The 25,778-nt window shown below is 37.8% G+C and overlaps 1 protein-coding gene across 3 annotated transcripts in view; it reads right to left on the bottom strand.

Annotated features, from left to right (window-relative positions):
- LOC101737038 (mushroom body large-type Kenyon cell-specific protein 1) overlaps positions 1–25,778 on the bottom strand; it is a 204,171-nt gene that overhangs the window by 119,994 nt on the left and 58,399 nt on the right. Inside the window, exon 2 of one of the 3 annotated variants that reach the window (XM_021352441.3) lies at positions 17,946–18,054. In XM_021352441.3, coding sequence (XP_021208116.1) covers positions 17,946–18,039 — 94 coding nt within the window. In that variant the 5' untranslated portion in view covers positions 18,040–18,054. Of the gene's footprint in view, positions 1–3,677; positions 4,498–10,516; positions 10,808–17,945; positions 18,055–25,778 lie in introns of those variants that run through there. The other 2 variants (XM_038020568.2, XM_012696242.4) reach the window with 2 other exon arrangements.

Raw genomic sequence — 25,778 nt, 5'->3', positions numbered from 1 at the left:
CCACGAATAATTCAAGACCAAAATTATAGCCAAATCGGTTCAGCCGTTCTCGAGTTTTAGCGAGACTAACGAACAGCAATTCATTTTTATAGAGATAGATATAGATTAGCATAAAAAAATCGATGTTTTTAATTGAACTTCAAATAAGCTTACCCCATTCAAATAGTTGAATACCCTTTTTTTGTGCTGTGATATTTTTTACCCAAATTTAAAACTTTAAATGTCTCTCTCCTGTAGAGTTGCAAAAATGTCACTTAAGCCAAATAGCCTTGATATGTACGATAGTTATATATAGTTATTGTTTAACTGTAAGTTTTTAAAACTATACATTATTGAAACAATAAGACCCCCGGCCTCAAAACGTAAGTAATGAACGAAGAAAAAAAAAAAGAAAAAAAAAAAACGCGCGCAGACGTCAGTGAGAGCCGAATTTGCTTGACCTCATTTTGGGCGGGAAGCTGTGTTGCCATGCTTTTATTATGTCTGAAGCTTGAACGTCGTATTTTAAAGTTTTTTTTTGTTGTTTTAAAATTATTTGTCGATGTTAACGCTTGGGCACGCAGGAGGAATGAAACGACTTTCGTTGTTTTTTTTTTTTTTTAATGTTAAATATGTTTTTGTTGTTATTGAAATTATACTTTTGGCCATAGACAAATATATCTGACTCGTTAAACTAGTATAGTAACTGATAATTAATGGAATTTATTTATTATGTTTTTTTATACATTAATTTATTGCCTACTAACCAAAAGTTAAGTTTTTGCTTTGAACATCTGTTAGACATTGTCTTTAATATTATAAAGATAAACTGTAATGAAAATAATGATAATTGTCTCAATACATTTAACAAATATATACACGATAAATACACAAAAACTAAAAAAATAAATGTTAACTTATTAGCTTGGTTAATTTGCAATGACGTGTACAAGAGTGAAGAACAAATTCAACATGGCGTCTGCTCGTGACATTGACCGTAACGATTATTTGCGCGGGAACAGGATTGTAATCACTGTTTAATTATAATTCAATACATTGTTTTTCATTAGCGTACATCAAGCAGATGAGCATCAGCGCATCTAATGTTAAATGATCATCCAACAACCACAAAACTCAAATTAGATTCAATTTAAAACATCCTTTGTACATATTGAACCTAAAAACAAATGTATTATGTATGTATTATGTTGGTACATTGTTTTTAGGCTCTATGTAAAATCATCTTGTGCCTGTAAAAACTAAAGGCTTTCAAGAAAATTAATCGCGCTTTATGAGTGTTCCAAAATAAATTTGTTTTTGAATATGGAACTTTTATTTAAATTGTGAACATTACTATAAAATAAAATACTACAAGCCGTAAATCTTAACATAATTATTAATTATGTGTTTACGTAACAAATACGCACGAAGTAGAGATTTAATTATAATAATAAAATATTCAATTACTGAGTTGGTTTTAAAAATAAAAAACAAAAACAAAAAAATTTAAATAAAATCCTAAAAACAATTCAATAACCAAACAATATTAATCTATAATTCAAATTCAAAGATTCGAATATCGAACTGCAAATTCGAATGATAGAATCACAAATTATCGTGAATGCACCGACGGAGACACGCGTTCAGCCTTCAAACGGCCAGTTCTAATTCAAGATGGCGGTCGATCAGCCCAGTTACCGGCTCGGTTGTAGCCGTTGTAGGTTATGTAGTAACATTGACAGTCGGTGCTTGAGTTGTGTAAGCGGTCGCCTTGGCCGAGCGCCTGCGCAGGGACTTGTATCGGAGTCGCACAGAAATAACACTATTCTATACATACTAGTGGTCCCGCAGTAGTCGAAATTCGACTATAATTAATTGAAATTATAAGTTTGAACGTTATTATGGTTCTATTATCAAAGACTATTTATTATACTTCTATAATCACAAATTTCGCCAAGACTACACTTTATACAAATATTACCAAAGACAAACAATATTTTATCTATTCTCAATTTGACCATAGACTTTATACAACAAGAAAAGTTTGACAATAAACAAATAGTATGCATGCGTGTGTATGTCAAATACATGGTAGTGTGTGTAATGTTTTTTTATGCATAATTTAAAAAAAAAAATAGCATTGTGCACTCCTTCTCTATATTCTCTAGAAGTGTGGGAAATTTTATACTCCTCCGTCCGCGCAATTTTCGTAAAAAGGGGTACAAAGTTTTTGCTTCACGTATTAATATATAGATACACAGTTTAATGTACGCCATTTAAAATTTTCGAACTACTTAAAATTATATAAAAGTAGGTTTTAATACGCAGTCAAAATATGTGTGATTGCTTTATTATCAATATTTTTGTTATAATATAGTATTCGTTTTTGTTAAATGTTATAAGCGTTGGAGTTATGTAAGCCTTGGCCCGAGCGCCTACGCAGAGATCACATTCAGGGGCGCAGCCGCCATTACTGTCGCAGAAACGAGTTCAAGGGCGCGAAAAATAACGTTCGATTTTTGAATTTTGTTCTTTTTTTTATTTTTTATAATCGTCAAACAGAACATGAGTTATTTTGTATTTTTAGTGTTCTTTCCGGACCGAGTGATTCATGATTGTGACCCAACAAAATATGGATTTTAATGTAAAACGTTTAAAGCCCATTTTGAGTATTTAAGTGTTGACATTGATAATATTTATTTTTACGATTTCGATTTGTAAAATATGTAGGTAATTTTAAAAAAAACCAAGTTATATTTCTAGAGGCCAACTACAATTAATATATTTTTTTTAATAGTCACACTGACTGGCACACGATTCCAGTTTCAACTTCCTCGATCTTTTTCGCTTTAAAAAAAAAAACTAAAATCTCACGAAACCTTTTGAATTACTAAGAATAAATTACTAAAGTTTTCATTGTCGTGTTTAATTTAAAATAAACGCGGATAAATGTGTGTGTTTTTTATTGGAGATTCGATGAAGGAAACAACAGAGTCGCAGTCTGACCTCCGTCGGCATTATTTTAGCCTAGCACTCCGCGAGCATACGCTCTGAACTTTAACTACAGCAATCAAGAACCCATTATAGTCGAGCGAATACCCGATAAATAACCTATAAATTAACTATTAATGTGATATTTCAAACAAAACAATTTTTAACGTGAATTCGCAGGAGGATGTCGCGCCATTATTAATTACATTTATAAGTTTTGTAATGTATAGAGATATTTAGTATTAAGAGTGGTTCGTATGTGTAGTGTCGTCTTAGATTCTAATACGAAAGAGGCGAACAGTTTTCTGTCGTCATTAGCCTTCAATCGAAATATAGGTTGCAATTTATTAACGCACACACATGTTCGGGTCACGCACACACTCCGGGTGTTTGGCGCGTCATAGAAAAAAGAGCGAGACAAACGATAATGCGATGGTGGGGGAAAGGGAGGGGCGCTCCCGTAAGAAAACACGCAAAAAATGTGCGTGAAGCCGCACGCACACACGCACGAAACGCATTTTATATTTATGCGACGCACACGAACACACATTGAACTATCGACCTAAACGAAATTACAATTTTTTTGTTTGTTTAATTCTTTGTCTTGAGATTTTTGTAATTACGTATTTTTTGTTTGAAGTTTTTTTTTTTTCTAAACTATATTTTTCAAAGTCGTATTTCTTTTGTTTCAAATACTGGTTACTCACATGCGTCAGAGGCGGGCGGATCTCCCTCCGTCCAGTTCGACAATTCGGTCGTAATTTTGATTAAACAATCAACTGACAAACTCAAAATAAAGTTAGCTCCGAAACGTCACGGGTCAATGGCGAATCCATTTAAGCTTGTTTCACAACATCAACACTGTCACCAAGACAATAAAAACGTAACACATCACTGTAAATATAGTCACTATACACGATTTGTAAATATTTGTTTTTTTTTTGTTGTTTTTGTAGTTTTTTTTTGTTTTTGTTTGTTGTTTAGTAAATAAAAAACTTTATTTGGGGCCCTCGTTTTCCGTGTGATATGTCTCGCATCGCTCGTAGCGGCCGCACATTAAAAGTACGTGGATCAAAAAAACTCACGAATTCCCAAAAAATATTTTCTCTAATACGAAACCACTACGCGATTGATATGAAATATAATAACTATTTTTTTTTTGTTTCGCCTTTTAAAAAATAGTATAGTCTGTGACCAAAATATGTTTTCTTTTTTTAAATCGTAATTTTACTTTCCTGTTTTTTAAATGCAAAAGAGATGTTTGTAGCGGTTTGTCGCGTGTTGTGGCCCGGTTATGTCCTGGGAGCGGAAATGCGACTCTCTGCCGATTGTGCATAGGCGGGACTGCACGGGCGGCGCACACCGTACTAGACCGCGTGCGTACTTAGCCATTACCTTGTATTTACTGCGACCGAACGACGGAACGAAATGTCGTGATACTTTGTGCGCTGCATAGGCAAGACAAAAAAAAATGCTCTATCAGACCGTTTCGGCACACTGACAAATCACACAAAAAAACTCAGTAGCACTCACGAATTTATTAAGCTTTCTAGCACTTGTAAAATTTAGCAATCCTTTGAAACGCACAAAAGGTTTTTGAATGAAACCGAAAAATCATATCGACTAACTTTTGATGTTACGTAAAAAACTAGAATCTATTTAACAAAACAGTTCAGCTGTTTCGAATAACAATCGTATGCAATCATAAAACCCTTCAAGTATCAAGAGCACGCAGGCGCGCTACGCACGCACACACCGACGGAGTGCAGTCGACTCGACACAACTGCACCGGTGTGCAGCCCCGCGCTCGCACGAACCTCGAACAATTCACTTATACTCGCTTATCTCGCAAACAAAACAACATCTGACACACGTCTTGAAACAGGAACAACTTTAAAAAAAATTAACGAATCACAATAACAACTATGTTTTTCTTGAAAAAGACGAAAATAATATATTTTTAAAATTAGAACTCCATAGTCCGTCCTTCTCTAGCGTACATGCATTCGTATCTTTGTGTGCGGTTTTTTTATCGTTTTTTTCTTCGGCGTGTGGGTTCGTTCGATTGTGTTCGTCTGTATTGCGTTTGTGTGCGTTAAATTCGAATCGGGTGTACCGTTGTGTGCGTTAGTTCTTCTAAGAAAATGGTTCGGCGAAAAATTCTCCCGGAATCCGTAGAGATGGCGTTACAAACGCTCGTGACGTAGGGAACTTAGGAAATAACCTCGAAAATTACTATCTAGTTACCTTCAAGCGTCTCTAGCACTTACCGATAAGCGTTAAGGGCTATTTTCGTGTGGTTTAGACGCGAGTTTTCTATTCAAGTCTGACTCTAGCATAAGTTTGATAAGGCAAACGTTTTTGATAAGATAACACTTAAGTATGATGTTCGTATGACTTATTGCGAATTTAAAGGGAGGGATTTTTTAATAGATTCCGTTGACAAATTAATCCGATGTGTCAAATTTGAAAGCTGTCAAAATTGGAACATTAGTTTCACAAGTATGTTAATTTTAGTTTGACGTAAGAAATCTTATCGTCAGCTTCATGGTCATTTAATACATAATATCCCAATAAAAAAAGCGGCTAGTAGAAAGCGTCAAAATAATTAATAAACCTTTTTATTTATCGAGTGACCTAGAATTGTCTATTCTAATTAGGTGATGACGTAAAGTTAACTGTTTTACTACTACTTACTACACTGACGTCATTTTTCAAAAATAGCATTCCTTTTTTTTGTTTTTTTTTTATCTACCTATGCTGATAGCCTTGAGAGGCTATGTCAGCGTAACCGGGCGAGTAGGTGAGTTCACGATGCTCAAAGCTGACGGAAAGCATTCATGTTGCTTATTGTTTAAACTAGTACGGTTTTCAAAATAATAATGAATAAATACATCTTATTTTTCATATCAATTTTTTGTTAATTTTGGTCGTTACAATTTTATAGTTTCTCCTGCCGATGTCCTAATACCGCAAAACTATATAAGGCTGTGGTCACAACGGGCCCCGTCAACCGCAAATTGTGACCTATCTCCACCGATTCAAGAAAGAAGAAGAAAGAAAGAAAATCTTTATTCGCCAGAAATATAGTTTACAAGATATAGGACATAGCTTCATATATTTCGCCTGTTTAGGCATGCGAAAATTTAATTTATTTTTATATTAATTATAACACAAAATTTACTAAATCTATCTATTTTTACATTCTATCACTTCTTATTCTAATATTTTATTATGTACAACACTTATCATTTAAAAATTCTTGCACACTATAATAAGCCTTATCTATCAGCCATAAATATAATTTTCTTTTAAATTGAGTTAGTGGAAGATCTCTTATGCTGTTTGGTATCTTATTAAATATTCTGATAGTCATAGGATAACAGTTTGTATGGTAGTAACGAGTATTTATACTTGGTAACATTAGTTTAGTAGGGTATCTTGTATTAAATTGACAGTACTCGCCACACGATTTATATAATTGTGGGTGCTTTTTAACAAACAAACAACATTCTTGTATATATATGGATGGTACAGTTAAAATATTATGTTTTTGGAAGAATGGTTTACAAGAAGTCAGAGGATGAATATTGCACATGGCACGAACACATTGCTTTTGTGCAATGAACACTCTATTTATGTGACTATGTGACAAAATCGATATCATCACACTTGCCCACCACCAAGGCAGACAGAGAACTGTTAGTTGCGTTCCTAGCTAATTAAGCGCATCTTCCGTCCTCACGCGAACTCCTTTGCGTTTTAGAACAGAACTGTAATCGATCTATGATTAAAATAACTTTATCACATATTGTCGCATTGATGTAACGCGACACGTAAGTCACGCGTGACTGCAAACAATTCTGTGTTAATGTAAATATATACGTTATTATCAAGTATTATTTCAAGTTTAATCATCATTTTATTTAACTATTAATCAGAGGTTTCGAGTGGTCTATATGTTCAAACTTAAAAGAAATCAATCCAATCTTTTTTTTGTGTGTTATAAACGCAATATATTTTCCACGGAAGGGGTAGACCTAAGAAGAAATGGATGGATTACGTGAAACACGATATGTGTAAGAGGGGAGTGAGCGAAGATATGGTATGTGATAGAGGAGTATGGAAGGAGAAAACATGTTATGCCGACCCCAGGTGACTGGGAGAAAGACAGGAGAATGATGAAGAAACAGAATCTATTTTCCAATGAATATCTGAAGTGATCTCTTAAATTATTTTGTTATTGGCGTGGTATTGACGTGCTCACGTCCCATATGACGTTAAGTGGTACTCTTAAATGTTTTAAAGCGTATGGCAATGACTCCGATATTAAATATTATCTCGTCACACTATTGCTTTGCGACATGAGCAGTATAGCGGTATCTAGCCGTGTGGGGTCTAATTAAGTCCTGAAATCAGTACTTAGGCATTATATTTTAAAATGTTTTCGATGCGATAGGTACTGTTACATACATATACAAGATTTCTTACATTAATAATACCCACTGAGTTTCTCGCCGGATCTTTACTGGTGGTAGGACCTCTTGTGAGTCCGCACAGGTAGGCACCACTACCCTGCCTATTTCTGCTGTGAAGCAGCAATGCGTTTCGGTTTGAAGGGCGGAGTGGCTGTTGTAACTATGCGACCTTAGAACTCATATCTCAAGGTCGGTGGTGGCATTTACGTTGTAGATGTCTATGGGCTCTGGTAACCACTTAATACCAGGTGGGCTGTGAGCTCGTCCACCCAGCTAAGCAATCCCATACAGGATCATAAAATATGATTCATGAGTAAAGTGACCTTTTTTTTTCGTGTCAAAGCGTGCGCCTACGTTATTTTGTATATTTAAGTGCAAAATACAAAATATGGTTTAAAAAAATTACTTGAAATAATTTATTATGGTCTCTTACCCTCACTGACATCTTAATTCTTACACCAACTTGCCCTTAAAATAATATTTATAAATAACTAGCTGACCCGGCAGACTTCGTAGTGCCTTAATCGATAAAAGACCTAAGCTTTTGATTAAAATAAACTTAAAACAAACAAAAGGAATCCGTCCGACGGGGGACTCATCAAAGGAAAAACAAAATCGTTATTTTTATTTAATTCCGAGCATTTTCATATTTATCTACCTTTAAAACCTTCTCTGGACTTCCGCAAATAATTCAAGACCAAGATTAGCCAAATCGGTCCAGCTGTTCTCGAGTTTTAGCGAGACTAACGAACAGCAATTCATTTTTATATACATATATATAGATTTCTCAACAAAAAACTACTTTTCTACAGCAAAATTAGAGTTACTTTAGTATGTATTTTGTAATACAATAAGGATTTGCGATAAGTGAGTATTCGGGAAGTTTCTAATAAGCACATCCACAACAGATAAATGAAAGCGGGACATTTTTGTTCGCGTTGGGGACAGCGGGACAATCCCGCCCAAAGCGGGACGTATGGTCACGTTATTCATGAACATTCGTGACCACAACACGTCACTACCTAAAACGGCACCTCGCATGAACTGAGTTTGTTGAGCATGTTGTAAGCCCGCACGGGTGGGTACAGCTATCTCACTAATTCAGCCGCAAAGCAATCATGGATTCCGGTTTTAAGCGTGACACGCTGGTTACACTAGTGAGACACTGACCTCATGCCTCAAGGTGGGAGTCGTGGTTCACGTGATAATTTCTGCAAAACAGTTCATAAGCAGTTCGGAGTCCTAGAGGTAAACTCAAGACATGGTGGAAGGATGTAGTGCTCGGAGAGAGGTAGACCCAAGACAAGGTCTAAGGATATAGTACTGAAGGATAAAAGGGAATGCAATGTTGCTGACAAGGATGTTGAAGACAGAGCGAAGTAGAGGAGTAAAGTAAGAAAAGCTGACCCCACCACCGTGTGGGATAAATAGCTGGGAAGAGAGAGAGAGAGAGAGAGAGAGTTCATAAAACCATTAGAACAAATACTATTTTCAAAATAATCGAAAACTTCTTATGTGACGTCACAGCGTTGCTCCTACGAATTTTGGGAAACAAACATTAAGAAATTGTCGTAGCAACTTCCGTGTATGGGCTATTCGTAGCAAATGCAGAAAGTGCTACGAAGCGTGCTACAACAATGCTACGGCTTATCAATTGTCACATTCGAATATTTGAATTTGTTTTTTTTTTATGTGACCTATATTATAAATAAGTAGGTATGTACCTACGTAATCTATATATTATTACGTGAAGCAAAAACTTTGTATCCCTTTTTACGAAAATTCCGCGAACGGAGGAGTATGAAATTTTCCACACTTATAGAGAATATAGAGAAGAAGTGCACAATGCTAATATTTTTTTTAAATAATGCATAAAATATACATTAAATCAGTAAAAAAAACATTACACACACTACATACCATGTATTTGACGCACACACGCATGCATACTATTTATTGTCAAACTTTTGCTCATGATGTCTGTTGTCAAATTGAGAATAGATTAAATATTGTTTGTCTTTGTTAATATTTTTTATAGTGTAGTCTTGGCGAAATTTGTGATTATAGAAGTATAAAATACAATCATAATAGTGTACAAACTTACAATTCCAATTAATTATAGTCGAATTTCGACTACTGCGGGACCTCTAGTAAAATACAAAATGACAATTTGAATTTGGAACGCTTCATTCTTTATTTGAATTCTAATCACTTCGGAGACTAGTAATAGATTATTTTTTGTCTTCGTTAGTAATGCGATTTTAAATTTAAAAACTGCAAATGCTCAGTTTCAAAATCGATAATTTTTAGACTTTTAGAGATAAGTGACAAAATTAACAAACGGACTTAGTATAAAATGTCTTGATGGACGTTGATCCTAAATGTCATATTTTTGCGTAGACGCCCGACAGTGTTACTGACATCTCACGGGTGAGTGGCCGAAATACGTGGGCTATAACTGCGGGTGACAGGTTCGTGCCCGAATGGGCGGCTTTTCTACATAAATTAGATTTTTGGCAAAAAATAAGCCGTTCAAAAAAGTTTTTAAGTATAATAGCTATTTAGTGGCTTTTAGGAATAATCCTACACGCACGAATTTGTCATTAAATATTAGAATACATTTTTATACCTTTGAAAATTCTAAATACAACTTATCTATCTCCTTGAATCGATATCTCGTTGCACACAATCGTTTCGCTTTGTCCTATTCATGTAACTTTACTAAAAAAGAATTTAGATTTTTTTTCATAAAATTTTATTCGAATTACGAAAACTAGAACAAAGTCTGGCCGCCATGACAGTTTTTTGTCATCGACCTAAGATGGCGTTTGTCTTAAAACAAAAGAAATCTCCCATTACCTTATCTAAGACGACTCGAACACCCACCGCTGGATCAGCGAATAAGCACATTAAACTGATTTTTATATAAAGAATTTGTTAAAAACTTAAACTTCTGTGGCGTACTTAGAGAAATAGAACCGTGAAAATGGAAATTACAAAAAAAAAAATTTTAATTGAATCCTTTTTTTTTGTGGTGTAGTGTGTTAGTGTGACAGTGGCACAGTTACCGGGTAAACCATCAGGCGGGAACTTGTTGCTCGACAGATCCAACTTCGCTCACGTACAACGATCGACTTCCCGTCTTCGCTTACGGTCCGAGTCGCAAAAAAAACTTCTCTCGAACACACACACACACACACACAATCAAAACGTGAACTCTATTATATATTTTAAAAAGCCTTTTAAAAAGCGAACTACAAAAAGTATTTTATTCGAAAATACGCCTTATTATCTTCTAATGAAAGCACCTATACGCACCGCACTTCACGATTATCAAAGACACTTAATAACTTACAAGGAACTGTTCGATATACGTTTGAAAAGAGAATGTTAATTTTTTTTTTAATTCGAATTTCGTATTCCCGACGCTTCAAAAACGAACACACTGAGCCGATTTTTGATTATTATTTTTTTTTCGTTTGAATTTCGAACTCCTCAAATCCGAACGCTATCCCGTCGAATTGTTTTATTATATCAATTTGTTAGAGTATTTTGTCGGAGAGGAGTTGCATGAGTGCACGCCGGCCGACTTGCAACAGGTTGTTTGGCAGAGCGGCTGGAACGCGCATGCGTACCGGCGCCGACCGATGCACCCGCCACAATGGTCGCAACACGTCACCGCTCTTATCAGCAACATATTTATTTGTCAGGCAGATTTCGTAAATGTGCATTGTTTTGAGATTCAAGGTGAACTGTACTCATTATTCGAACTCGCGTTGCTTATCTAACGCAATTTTAACTGTTGCCTATCGATGTTGAGTTATTGTTTATAATGCGAACGATCGAAAAGAAAAATATTGTTAAGCCACTGAAAAAAAATCAATTGGTTGTCTGTAAGGCCGAATCGCTAGCTCTGACGTCACGCGAGAAGAAAGCTAAAATTAAATGTGTCACAAGCCAATGCTTGGGCCGATCGTGCCTCTCGCTTGCACGCTCAAGCTCAGGCGGAACGTGACACTTTTTCGTGCGTGCAGCCGATGTTCATTGTTTTATAAGACGTTATCACGTCAAAAACCTTGAGTATTTATTGTAAAATCACTACACGACAAATGAGGATTTATAATAAAATTTTGTATTTGTCTAGGATTGTTTGCGCACATTGTAGAAGCGCCAGGTGCACTGGTTCGCACACACACACACACACAGTACGCGCCGAAGACACACAGCGTCTTCCCGTAACACGCCGAATTCTAATCAGTACGCGCATTTCTTACATATAGTAATTAAACTCTAACGATTTTTCGAATGGCGTAGGTACTTTGAATTTTACGTGTGATTTCTTATTAAATGTTTCCATATGATACGCTGTACAGTTATCAGTCTTATATTGTTCTTCATTACGGATCCCCCCGATCTATTAACGGTGCTTTTAAGTACCAAAAGCACCGGTCACCGTCCTCGTCGAACCCGTCGCTTGCGACGAAGGGCTCTACGAATTAACCCACAAACACAGCACACAGAGTTTCTCGCCGGATCTTCTCAGTGGATCGCGTTTCCGATCCGGTGGTAGATTCTGCGAAGCACTGCTCTTGCTAGGGCCAGTGTTAGCAACACTCCGGTTTGAGACCCGTGAGCTCACCTACACGTCAAGGAGAAGCTGAAATAGACTCTCAAGGCTATCAACATAGGTCGGAAAAAAAAAGTATATTGTTCATAAATGAGTGTGTAGTTTTTTTTGAGCACTCTTACCCTGTTATGAGAACAAATTTTAAGCTATTCATGTCGTATTTGTGAGGAGACTTACTCGTATGAGCCAAACGCGTCGTACAAAAGTTTATATTTGTACATTTAAGTTTGTTTAAAACTATTTCGGATGCGACCTCCTCCCCCGGGGCCAAAGTTCATCTCTAGTACTTGGAGTTACTGGTGTATCACAATAAGAACTCATTTGACCACCACCGTCTGTTGTTGCATCTCAGTTCACAGTATCTCACGCGTGCTCTAACACCTCTACTTTTGTGGAGATCAATGGGTGTTACTCTGGTTAGGAAACGGCTTGGCCCCTAGTGTTACCGGGCTAAATGGATGATGGTAACCATAGTAAGTAAGTAAGTAAGTACTTCGGACAACTTGATCCTGACAACTTGGAAAAACTAGTCGTTGTAGGTGTGACCTAAACCTAGGGAAGGAAAGAGAAGTCGAGGAAGATTGCCAACGAGCTAGACGGACATTGTCAAGGAGGCCACAAACACCAGCGTCCCGGGCGCCATTAAGCAGACCATTGCAGGCAGCATTGGAGGAAGCTGGTGCAGAAACTGGTGGTCACGACCCTCAGCAATGAGGAAGCGACGAAGAAGAAGAACCACTCACCACCAACTGGTATTCTCATCTTTCGTCAATTGTAGTAATTGTATGCAGATTTAAGTGATAATATGACCGGTATCTGATATCTAGCTTAGTAAGCATTTATCTAACATAACAGGTTATAGCGAGTTATTTTATATACTTAAAACTAATCGTATATGAGAGCTTTAAGCTTGGAGAGCTGAGTTGAAGTTTCTTTATCGCACGCAACATGCAATTTCACGAGAAAAGCAGCAGTTTGTAAAGCGCTAGTTAGGAGTCAACTACAGTGCAATGCAATTTGGTCTTCACAGGATACTGGACTCATGGTGGACGATCTCACGGTCTCAGAGCTCGTGGACATCGGCAACGTATACACAGCCACCTTGAGAGCTTTATAAAAAAGCTGCTTCGCGGTGGAAACAGGCAAATTTAATTGAATATGCAATTTCGAAAGGGGCACATGTCGCATATTTTGTCAAACACGTTTTTCCATATACATGTAGTTTTGAGGCTCACCTACACCCATTTTATTATAATTCCAGTTAATCTTCAATTGCTAATTAACACTAAAATATATCTCAATAGTTAATATATTAAATTTTACACTGCTTTAGAAAATAATCAGTTTTTTTTTTCCTGAACATTTTACATTTTCAGATGTGCCGTTTTTGAAATTGCATATTCAATTACAATCGCACGAATAGCATATCAACGCATAGTATGACCAACATAACGATATACATCTTTATTATCAAAGGGGGAAAGGTTATTTTGTTTAGGCGACATTTTTGCAACTTTACATGGAGCCATTTAAAGTTTAAAATTTGGAAAAAGATGTTATAACAAAATAACTTCTTCAACTATTTGAATGGAGTAAACATAATTGAAGTTCAATTAAAAACATCGAACTGTTGATGCTGACACCAAATAAAACGGAGCTTTAATTAAAAAGATAAAACAAATAGCCTTTTTTTTTCCTACCTAAGCTGAGAGCCTTGAGAGGCTGTTTCAGCGTAACCTTAACTAGTAGGTGAGCTCATGGCGCTCAAACCTGACGACGTTGCTAACACGAACCCTAGCAATAGCCGTGCTTCGATCTACCACCGGATCGGAAACGCGATCCACTGAGAAGATCCGGCGAGAAACTCAGTGGGCTGTGTCTGAGGGTTAATTTACTCGTCGAGTCCTTCGTCGCAAGCGACGGGTTCGACGAGAACGATGACCGGTGCTTGAGGTACCCAAAAGCGCCGTTAGTGGATCGGGAGGATCCGAAATGACGTGTTTGGGGCGACGTCGACTGCTTTCCATTCTGTCCGCATGATCGGGAATGCAAATAACCTTTCAACTCTCGATTTATTTATATTGATATTAATTACAGGTCATTGACCTTGCGTGTGGACTATTCAAATAAAGTAACTTAATAGTTAATACCCACATTTATTTCTTGTCTCGTCTAATGAAACTAGCGCCGAAATAATAATACAACACAATGGACGCATATTTTAAATGTGACTAAATTTAGACTGACTCGGTAGTGCGGTAGTTAGCTCTGACTGTTGCGGGTGATACGGTTTTGAAACTGGTGGTAAGACCTCTTGTGAGTCCGCGCGGGTAGGCATACCACCGCCCTGTATATTTTAACCGTGCAGCAGTAATGCGTTTTGGTTTGAAGGGTGGGGCAGCCGTTGTAACTATACTGAAACCTTAGAACTCATATCTCAAGGTGGGTGGTGCATTTTCGTTGTAGATGTCTATTGGCTTCAGTAACTTAATACCAGGTGGGCTGTGAACTCGTCCACCCATGTTAGAATTAAAAAAAAAAACATTTGCTTTAGATTGCGCGTTCACGATGAACTTTAATGATAATTAGACGGTAGTAGTAGTAGTAGTAGTTACCACAATAATTAAATGTCTACGCACGACACCTCAATCGTCTATCTATACTTCTATATCTATACTAATATTATAAAGAGGAAAGATTTGTTTGTTTGTTTGTTTCAAATAGGCTCCGAAACTACTGGACCGATTTGAAAAATTCTTTTTCCATTAGAAGCCGACATTGTCCCTGATGAACATAGGCTACTTTTTTTAATTTTTTTTAAATTTTTTTTTTTGGTTTCATGTATGTTTTAATGTTTCCGAAGCGAAGCGAGGGCGGATCGCCAGTGAACAATAAATTGATGGGTAATAAAAGTATTTCCAATTGAATTTGCCGCAAAAACCGAAAGAAATACTTATAGTGATGTTTGTTACTAGCAAAATTGTCTTTCATAACGGATGCAGGGTTTGGGGCATTCAAACGCAGACAAATGTCTTATAAAACGATTATTGCTTTAAAGGAGAACCGGAGAACCGGAATTGTACTGAATCGCAGGCGCGTTAAGGTCGAAATTCGCTTGCGGACAAACTTTGCTCATATTCAGAACATATTATAACGAAACATTTCGTAGTGTAACAAGTGTTTGTTTGTGTTCGAGGAAGACCGCTCTTAGATATTAGAGATTTTATTTTTACTACACTTTTAACGTATGTATATTTTTTTATTGCTTAGATGGGTGGACGAGCTCACAGCCCACCTGTTGTTAAGTGGTTACTGGAGCCCATGGACATCTACAACGTAAATGCGCCACCCACCTTGAGGTATAAGCTCGAAGATCTCAGTATAATTACAACGACTGCTCCACCCTTCAAACCGAAACGCATTACTGCTTCACGCAGAAATAGGCGGGGAGGTGGTACCCACCCGCGCGGACACACAAGAGGTCCTACCACTAGTAACATATATAATAATCAATCGTATATTTGTTGAGTACGCATTTCATTAGAAAAATTGGTACCCCCCTGCGGGATTCGAACACCAGTGCATCGCTACATACGAATGCACCGGACGTCTTATCATTTAGGCCACGACGACGACAACAATTTGTTGGACGGCCGATGACCCCGCGCGCTTTACATTAAGTTCTTGAAAATGTTTAGAGCTTTTGTCTCTGTTTTTTTATGTATATTTGTTTATGTATAATTGGTAGTATTATAGTATAAAAAGTGCTTTTATGGAAGAGCAGTCTCCTAGTACAGGCTTGCACGCTTAAAAGCAGACTCCAATCAATGTATTGGTTTTGACTCGTTTTTGAAAATAAAGAATTTTTGTATTTTTCTATATTTTTTTTTGTCTCAGAGAGCTTTAGTTTTCTCCGCAAGCTCGTTACAATAGTTTGATTCAATGTACAATCTCTCAGACAGCCTTTGAGAATTAATTAGTTTTGGCAAATCAGTCCAAGGAATTTGTAAAATTACAGACATCTTGTTTGGATTTTCTCATTTATTTTGATCTCTGCGCTTATCTAGTTGTGCGTGCCGCCATTCTGATTATTTCTGCCTTTAAGCAATCCGGCTTTCTAATTTGACGGTCATTTTTTTTACTATACTGATAACCTTGGGAGGCTATATCAGCTTCTCCTTAACGTGTAGGTGAGCTCACGGGGCTCAAACCGGGAGTGTTGCTAACACTGGCCCTAGCAAGAGCAGTGCTTCGCAGAATCTACCACCGGATCGGAAACGCGACCCACTGAGAAGATCCGGCGAGAAACTCAGTGGGCTGTGTCTGTGGGTTAATTTACTCTCCGAGTCTTCACCTTCTGGTCTTAAGATGTAAGGTCATAATGTGGTCTCGGTCGGCGTGTAGGTAATTGTAATAGCCCTTTAGGCTACCAACGATATATCGACGACATACATGAAGCAGTAATGCGTTGCGGTTTGAAGGGTGGGGCAGCCGTTGTAAATATACTGAGACCTTAGAACTCTTATCTCAAGATAGGTGGCGGCATTTATATTGTAGTGTCTATGTGTTCGGGTGACCACTTAGCAATAGGTGGGGCGTGAACTCATCCACCCATCTAAGCAATAAAAAAAAACACGCGTTGAATTGCAGTTTACATGTTTGCGTCAAAAACATTTTTTTTTTGTTTTCGTATTCCGATTGAACCAACGGTATTATGGTCGGGATGGCGCCCGGCCGCCGTGCCGCGTGAGTGTTCGCGAATATTTACCGCCGCCTGCCGCAGTATCGTACAATTGACCTCGTTCGCTTCCACGGCTTTTATTTTCGGTCATCATTTTACCATTCCGATATTGGGGATTCGGAAAAAGAAATATCTCATCGTATTCCGTAAATTCGTATGGGCTTTTTTTGTTATTCGTGTTTTTGCCTAGCAATTGCCTTTTTTTTTGGAGGGGCTATTCAGGATTTACTCTGACTGGGAGGTGCGCGCTTACCAACATCTGCTCTAGTAAAAGCTAACTAACCGGTGCGCGTTCAAGTTAGCAGAATTGTCATGAATTTATTAAGACTAGTGGTCACCCGGTAGTCGAAATTCGACTATAATTACTTGAAATTAGAAGTTTGTACACTATTATGAATCTATTTTCAAAGACTATTTATACTTCTATAATCATAAATTTCGCCAAGACTACACTATAGAAAAATATTAATAAAGACAAGCAAATATTTAATCTATTCTCAATTTGACAACAGACGTCAAGAACATAAGTTTGACAATAAATATATATATATTTTTTTTTTATAACAACGAGAGGCAAACGAGCAAGACGGGTCACCTGATGGTAAGTGATTCACCGCCGCCCACGGTCACCAGCGCTTACGCCAGTGCGTTGCCTACCCTTCAGGTAAGAATATGCTCTTTTCTTGAATAACCCAATGTCGCAGTTGTTGGGGAAGACCGCTGATGGCAACGAATTCCATAAATAAATAGTATGCATGCGTGTGTGCGTCAATACATGTAATAAATTAATAAAAGCACTACTTCGCCGAACCTTTGGATTTGTGGCTAATAGCGCCCGTGGACATCAACACATCGAGACATTAGCCCGAAATCTTAGTGCATTAACGACCGATAAAGCCACTTTTGGCGTATCACAATTGACATATGTGTGCTTAGTGTGAGTTTTTTAACATTCTCGATAGCGTAAAAGTTAACTCCAATTTGTATGGAATCGTTTGCCTACGTTTGCCGCTAGGGGCGCTGTTCCAATTGCATACAAAATTGGGTTAACTTTTACGCTATCGAGCGCGTTAAAAAACTCGCACTGAGCACACTGCACCGAATATCTCTAGTCTGGGAATGGACTTACCCAGTATGTAGACCATGTTCTTGGTCCAGCGCTGTAGCTCCTTGCGTATGGCTCTACGTTCCTGCTGGCACCGCACGAATGAGCACTCCGCCATGGCACATCGAACACCCTGAAAAACAAACAAACACACGTAAAGCAGAGTTTCAGATTAGAGGAGATAGAAGTCGTCGTGGCCTAAAGGATAAGACGTCCGGTGCATTCATATATAGCGATGCACCGGTGTTCGAATCCCGCAGGCGGGTACCAATTTTTCTAATGAAATACGTACTCAACAAATGTTCACGATTGACTTCCACGGTGAAGAAACAACATCGTGTAATAAAAATCAAACCCGCAAAATTATAATTTGCGTATTTACTGATGGTAGGACCACTTGTGAGTCCGCACGGGTAGGTACCACTATTTTTTAGTTGGATTTTCTATAAAAGCGTATTTTGTTTGTTTTTTTAAACAAGTATTTATTTTTCATTTTTTAGTTGAATTTCAATATATTCAAAAAAATAAATTTAATATTGAATTATCATCGGTCCTTAATAAGTATACCAAATTTCGAGTTAATCCGACTTTTTGAAGGGGGTCAAAATCATGTTCAAAGATTCCGTTACATACTAACATACATACGTCTGAAGCTAATAAAAGCGTATTAAAAAGATACATAACTTAATAATATAGCTTCAATCTGACAACGGCTCGTATTTAAGTGATCTTTGGGGGAGTTATTTAAAATGATTCAATCATCACTTCTCACTGTCTCCAACTCATGATAAAGTTCATAATATCTTGAAAAACCTCATTTGTTCACGGTTCGTTTCCAAGCTCATTTTCACCCCGTATAACCCGTATACCCCCGAATAACTGGTGGTAAGACCTTGTGTGATTCTGTACGGGTAGGTACCCTGCATATTTCTGCCGTGAAGCAGTAATGCGTTTCGGTTTGAAGGGTGGGGTAACCGTTGTAACTATACTGAGGCCTTAGAACTCATATCTCAAGGTGGCTGGCGCCATTTACGCTGTAGATCTTTATGGACTGCAGTAATCACTTAACATCAGGTGGGCTGTGACCACGTCCATCCCTCTAAGCATTACACAAAAAAACCCATGTTCTTTTCTGAGCGTCTTGGATTGCATTATGATAATCTAAATTCCCAGGATTCCTACTCTCTTCAACTACGACAAATTAAGTTTCGCTCAGCTAACTCTAACGCTGTAGACAGAGACTATACAGAAGCTATAGACTAAAAGTAGCGGGGAAATACTGATCCATAGACCATAGGCAACCGATTCTCTGTACCTACTCATATCTTTTTTTTATTTTTTATTGCTTAGATAGTTGGACGAGCTCACAGCCCACCTAATATTAAGTGGTTACTGGAGCCCATAGACATCTACAACGTAAACGCGCCACCCATCTTGAGATATAAGTTCTAAGGTCTCAGTACAGTTACAACGGCTGCCCCACCCTTCAAACCGAAAAGCATTACTGCTTCACGGCAGAAATAGGCGGGGCGGCGGTACCTACCCGCGCGGACTCACAAGAGGTCCTACCACCAGTAATTGTTTGTTGTACCCATAAACGAATAAAACACAGTGTGAATTTAAAACTACCCTACAAAGCATTTTCGATACGGTAACTTCATTCCTCTCACTGCCACTTTCTATGATAATATAATAATATGTCCTTATTTTGAATATTCGCATTTCATTACAAAAGAACGTATTTCGATTCGTTTGAAATTTAAAATAAAAAAGTTCCAATTACAAAGAGTATACATTAACAGCGAATCGAAGTATCGACTCCGCCGTTCAATGACCCCAGCGAAAGGAGCTAACGAAATTCTACGAAAAACCTTCGTTCTCATCAAGGAACACCCCGACACCCCTCGAATATAACCGAACCACCCGAATCTGGCCCCCGAATTCTTATTTCGAACTCCAGACGGACGGGGAGGGGGACGGAGGAAACTATTCTCATTTTAAAAAATCTCTCCGCGGAATATGCCACGAAAGAGGTTCTTATTTTAAAAAATATCACGCTCCACCGAAAATTTTCTTACTTTTTTTTTTTAAAAAAAAGCGAACGGGGGACGCGAACGTTCTTCCGAAATCCACCACCGCCCCCCACCCCGGTGGCCAGTTATGATATTCTTATTTTAAAATCGCTCGAAGCGTTCCGATCCCGATATTAAGATGTTGGTGTGTGCAAGGTTTTATGAGGTCGTCTGTACGTGAGGAAGGAACAGCTGAGACAAAACGAGCAGAAAACTCGTTTTATTATACTAAACATTCGCATCGAGAGTCCTTGATAACGTTATGAAATTTCTAATAACGAAACGTAAATATAATAATAATAAATTAATATCGGGGGCGATCATCCCTGACCTACGTGACCTAGTTGGCGGCCGCTTTTTAGCCTCGTTCCGAGATCGGGCGGATGTTGTAATTCCGATTTCAAATTACGTCGAACGCGCCAAATTCGAATCAAAACCAAAGAAATTCGCTCGCGTATATGTATGTATTTAAAAAAAAAAGTTAATTCAAATTCGGAACTCGATAAAAAAAATCGAAGACTGCAACCAATAATCTTTCCCGCCAATTTCCATCGCTGTCAAATTTGGGAGCGCGTCGCCGCCGGGAGCGCCACCCCCGGCCCAGATCAATTTACGATAACTCGGTTTCAGCGCTCCGTCCCGCTCCGCCTTAAGACACGCGGCTATCCCCGTCTCCCCCCGGATAAGTTCTAGAACTGGGCATCTGTGCACGTTCAGAACCTAGCACTAGACAATTTACGAAATACTAATTAACTTTTATTAGTTTTTGTTCTTTTTTTTTCAATCAAAATTCAAGCGTTCCTGAATCGGACTTTTAAGTTAATCGACCTGTTACTTGAAGTTGTCATATTTATTCAGACTAGTGGTCCCCCAGTGGTCGAAATTCGACAATAATTATTAATTTAAATTAACTATAGAATAGAAAAATTATTCTTTAACAATAAATAACAGAATATAATATATGCGTGTGTCAAATATCTTTTTCAATAAAATAAAATAAAAAGAATTATTTATTATTATGCATAATTAAAAAAACATTCTGCACTCCTTCTCTAAATTTTCTTTAAGGGGGGGAAAATTCATACTCCTCCGTCCGCGCAATTTTCGTAAAAAGAGGTACACAGTTTTTGCTTCACGTATGTATTATTATATAGATACCAAACTCCAGCTCAGTAATACAATTCCAAATTCAAAAATATCACTGTACGAATTCAAGTCGCAAACAAGAAAAAAAAAATCGAACGTTTCAAATTTTCAAAAACAGAATCGTAATATTCGTTTTTTAATTTTAAAAAAAATATCGAACAGTAAACAAAATCGTCTACTATTTCCCTTTCTTGTGCAGATCCAAGACCATTCTCTGAGGCGGATACGGTACGGGACTTATTTTTAACTGTAGTGTGCGTGTACGGCGCGCGCGTGTGTGTGCCGGGGGTGGCCGTGCGTGTGTGTGCGTGCGTTTGAGATATTCCCCCGCCATCGCGCGAGGAATTGATGTTTTTAATTAGTTTCCAACGGTTTTCGTCGGTGGTCAGTATCGATTTTTTTTTTTTGAAATCTATTGTTGTCTATTTTCGTTATATGATTAATATTATTTGCACATTCACGTCTGGCGTTCGTTGCTATATTTAATTAAGTTATTTTCGTTTTAAATGCGTATCGAATATTCTAAACGCGGGACATTGATGCGCTAACAGTGAGTTATCTATCTAGATGTGACACTCATGTTAAACAGGCAATAGATAATCTTTGACCTTTACAAAAGTAGATGACATCAATGTTCTAATAGACGGATAGGTACAAAACGAGATATTTAAAGAGAATCGAGCGGCTGGCTAATTTTTTTATTTTTATTTATTGCTTAGATGGGTGGACGAGCTCACAGACCACCTGATGTTAAGTGGTTACTGGAGCCCATGGACATCTACAACGTAAATGCGCCACCCACCTTGAGATATAAGTTCTAAGATCTCAGTATAGTTACAACGGCTGCCCCACCCTTCAAACCGAAACGCATTATTGCTTCACGGCAGAAATAGGCAGGGCGGTGGTACCTACGCGCGCGGACTCACAAGAGGTCCTACCACCAGTAAGAGAGGTCCTACCACCAGTAAAGAGGACCTACCACTAGTAATAATTAAATAATATTTGTGGCTTACGCTGCGGAGTTAATAAATCGGCCTTCTGAAATTACAGACGGCCCTTGAACGTTAATTCAGCGCTGCGGTATAAACTTTAATTGAATACGCTATCCGTTTTCGTCAGAGTTACACTAAAATACAAAACGGCCTCAACAGGCGGTTACAAGGCGCATTTCCTGAAAAACTTTCCTTTTGTGAGCGAAAATTCAATAGTCTCGAACTTCGGACGCGCCGTTTCGCCGTCGAGAGGTTAATGTTAAAACGTCTCTATTGTTAAGCGAGTAACGGTAACAATATGCGTATTCTGTTCATTAAACGGCTTGTTTTTATTCGAATCGATAAAGGTATTCCAACTCTATTCGAATTTTAATTTAAAATTTTTCGATCATTTCGCAATCGTGGCATAATACAATAAAAAAAAAAAAAAAAACATAACATCTCGATTCAAATTTATTCGTATCGAAATAAAAATCGACATCGACCGTTGCACATAATTCAACTTTGTCTTCGGGCAATTTCAAATTTAGAACGAGTATTTTTTTATTTTTTTTTGAAATTCAAATTTGCGGTATGAAAATCCGTCGCGTCACACGTTCGAATTTCAAATTCCCTCGGAACGTTCGGTGTTCGATTTGAATTCTCGTCACAGACGGGCTTATACGGTAGCGAAATGTAATCGCAGCCGAGGATTCTGAGCGGGACTCCGCTAGGCTGTGGCGGGCTGCGGAAGTGCGAGATTCGTGTATTTGCAGACTGTACCTGTTGCGCGGCGGGCTGTCAGCTTTTGTTTTTTTTTTTTGATAGCCAGTATTCGCCGGCTAGTTTTGGCACAGGTTTTGTTTTAGTACAGCCGCCAGTTCGACTAAGGCACAGCTCGGAAAGCCTTCACTGATATTCGGTTTGTTCTGAATTCGAAATAGTTTTTTTTTTCTCTATCTCACTCTCTCTATGAATCCTAAATAAAACGCATTCGTAACATAACTGTGTCAAGCGTTGAATTATTTACGTTCGATGTTTTATTTATAAACTTTTTTGTTAAACCTAATGTTTGTTGTTTTTTTTGTGTGGTAACATTTGAAATTTAAATTATATGGCTCCATGGCTCCAATAACGCAATATCAAGAATGTTGTCTATACATAAATGAATGCGTTGAATTTGCGATGAGCGTATTGTAAATGTGGACCAGAAATCAAATCATAGACCTTTGAAATGGTCTCATTATACGCCTTAGACTATGAATACTGTCTATGCGTCTTCGAAGAAGCAAATGAAAACTGAGCCACGAGATAAAACTTTCTTATATCGTCTAAAGGTTTTGTAATAATTAACAAGAATGACTGTGCTTACGATTCATTATGATCTGATCATAGATGATCAGTTTACCGTCGACATCATCAATTGTAGAGTTTTAAGGTTTATCGTTCTAATCACTATGTCAGATACCATCCTTAAATCTAGGATCTGAATCTTACCAACAACCTCTTATAGGTCCTTTGAAATGATTCCATACGTTAATGTATATTTAAAAAAAAAACACAACGCAGACCTAAAAACATTCAGAGGCGCAAAAAACTTTAAAAAATATATTAAGATGACCAAACTCCCTCCCCCTCGTCTTATCCCGCGCTCATCCAAGTGCGGAGGTTGGGTGAGGGGTATCCTCCGCGCCTGTGTGAAAGAATGTCCAATCAATACAGCGGTGAGGGTTAAATTGGCCGTTAGGGGGGATCTGACCCCCATATTTCGGGGTGGGGTGTAATTTTTTTTTAAAAGTATTATAGATATGAGTTTGTCTGGTCGCTGAGTTTTGTTTTGGCGTTATTTGAGATATATTCGGTTATTTGCTTAGGATTGATTCACACCGCGCGATCTCTGCTAAGATAATGAACAAAATAGAGGTATATTGTTCAGTAGCTTAGATCTTTCTATTTTTTTTTATTGCTTAGATGGGTGGACGAGCGCACAGCCCACCTGGTGTTAAGTGGTTACTAGAGCCCATAGACATAAGTTCTAAGGTCTAAGGTATAGTTACAACGGCTGCCCCATCCTTCAGACCGAAACGCATTACTGCTTCACGACAGAAATAAGTAGATTGATGGCACCTACCCGCACGGACTCTCAAGAGGTCCTACCACCAGTAATAAAGCTTCTAGCTCCGGTAATGATTTATTTTTAACGCGGACCGTGCCCGTCTGAAGCATCGAAAGAACAAATAGATCCACAAGAAATCGCAACCTCATTTGAACGCGAACAAACAAACACTTCTTAAGTCAGAACTCTCGACAATGGCCACAGAGCGCCGTAACAATGCCATCACAGAGAACGGGGTGCAATTGGTCATAATGAGACCCTCCCCCCACTTTCCTGTTCAGGTGAAATAAAAATGCTTGAAAACTGAAACCGAGAAAAGACGAAATGTAGCAAGCGTTCCCATAGGGCGCGGACACACTTGCAATAATGGCGGCAAACTCGAATTAGAAATGACAATACTGGGGCATAGCAGTGTCTAGTCTAACACAAGATATAGTAGTAAATAGTTTAGTTTATTATGCAAAAATTTGTTAAAGGATTTTATGACCTGGTAACTAAGACCTTTAAGTCAAGTCTTATTTTAATTTTAATGAAACAAGATGAGATGAGATGAAATATAAATATAACCTCAGTAAAATTGTGGTCATTTACTGGGACTTTTTCAGTGGACTTTTTGGAGGAGAGAAGTAACGTTCAGCGGCTTTGTTTTATTTTCCCACATTTGTGCACTTTCACAGATACTAAACAGTTAATTAAACCACCGTTATTACACATTTAAACCTAAAGAGTGTTTCTAATTTCATTAAATAGACAAAATAAAACAAATCACACAACTTCACTCCTCGCGTTCCCACCAAAAAAGTCCTATTAAGCATCCATTATTGGCAAAACAAAATGTCAAAAATCAATTGACATTGACAACCATTGACTCAACGTCTGACGTCTGTTAAAATTCACCGTACGGTAATATTTTCGGCGGGAACGCGAGGAGCAATGTGACATGTTTTTTTTTTTATTCCTCTTTTCTAGGCCTAGGGCTGTAATATTAGTTTATTATCTGTAAAAGTGTGAAGGGAAAATAAAATGTATTCAATGAAGACTTCTTATAAAAAAAAATACTGTCTTACCAAGGACAATGTTTCCTTTAATTTCTTCCCGTGATGAAATTCAGATAACAAATCATACGTCCGAGTACTTATATAATTATAAATTAAAATTTGGTAGCTTCATAAGACCATTGTACCATAGCCACAACCTAATGAGTTTCTCGCCGGATCTTCTCAGCGGGTCGCGATTCCGATCAGGTTGTGAATTCTGCGAAGCACTGCTCTTGCTGGGGCTAGTGTTACCAACTTTCTAAGGCTAAGCCTGTGAGCTTCACCTACCGATCCGCGCGTAGTTGGAATAGCCCCTTAGGCTATCAACAATTAGGTAGGAGGAAAAAGCCTAACTACTGCTGATACTTGTAGCGTTATGTTAAGCTCATATTTCAAAGATTAATATGATAAATAAATAATTAACAATCACGCCACGTTAACTGGTCCCGTGATAAGTTCGTAAAGAACTTGTGTTACAGGTACTAGATAACGGAAATAAATGTAAGATTTTTATT

Source organism: Bombyx mori, chromosome 26 (genome assembly GCF_030269925.1).
Source record: "Bombyx mori chromosome 26, ASM3026992v2".
Classification (NCBI taxonomy): domain Eukaryota; kingdom Metazoa; phylum Arthropoda; class Insecta; order Lepidoptera; family Bombycidae; genus Bombyx; species Bombyx mori.
The sequence above is the reverse complement of the archived record's forward strand: the minus strand, read 5'-3'. Positions and strand labels throughout refer to the sequence as shown.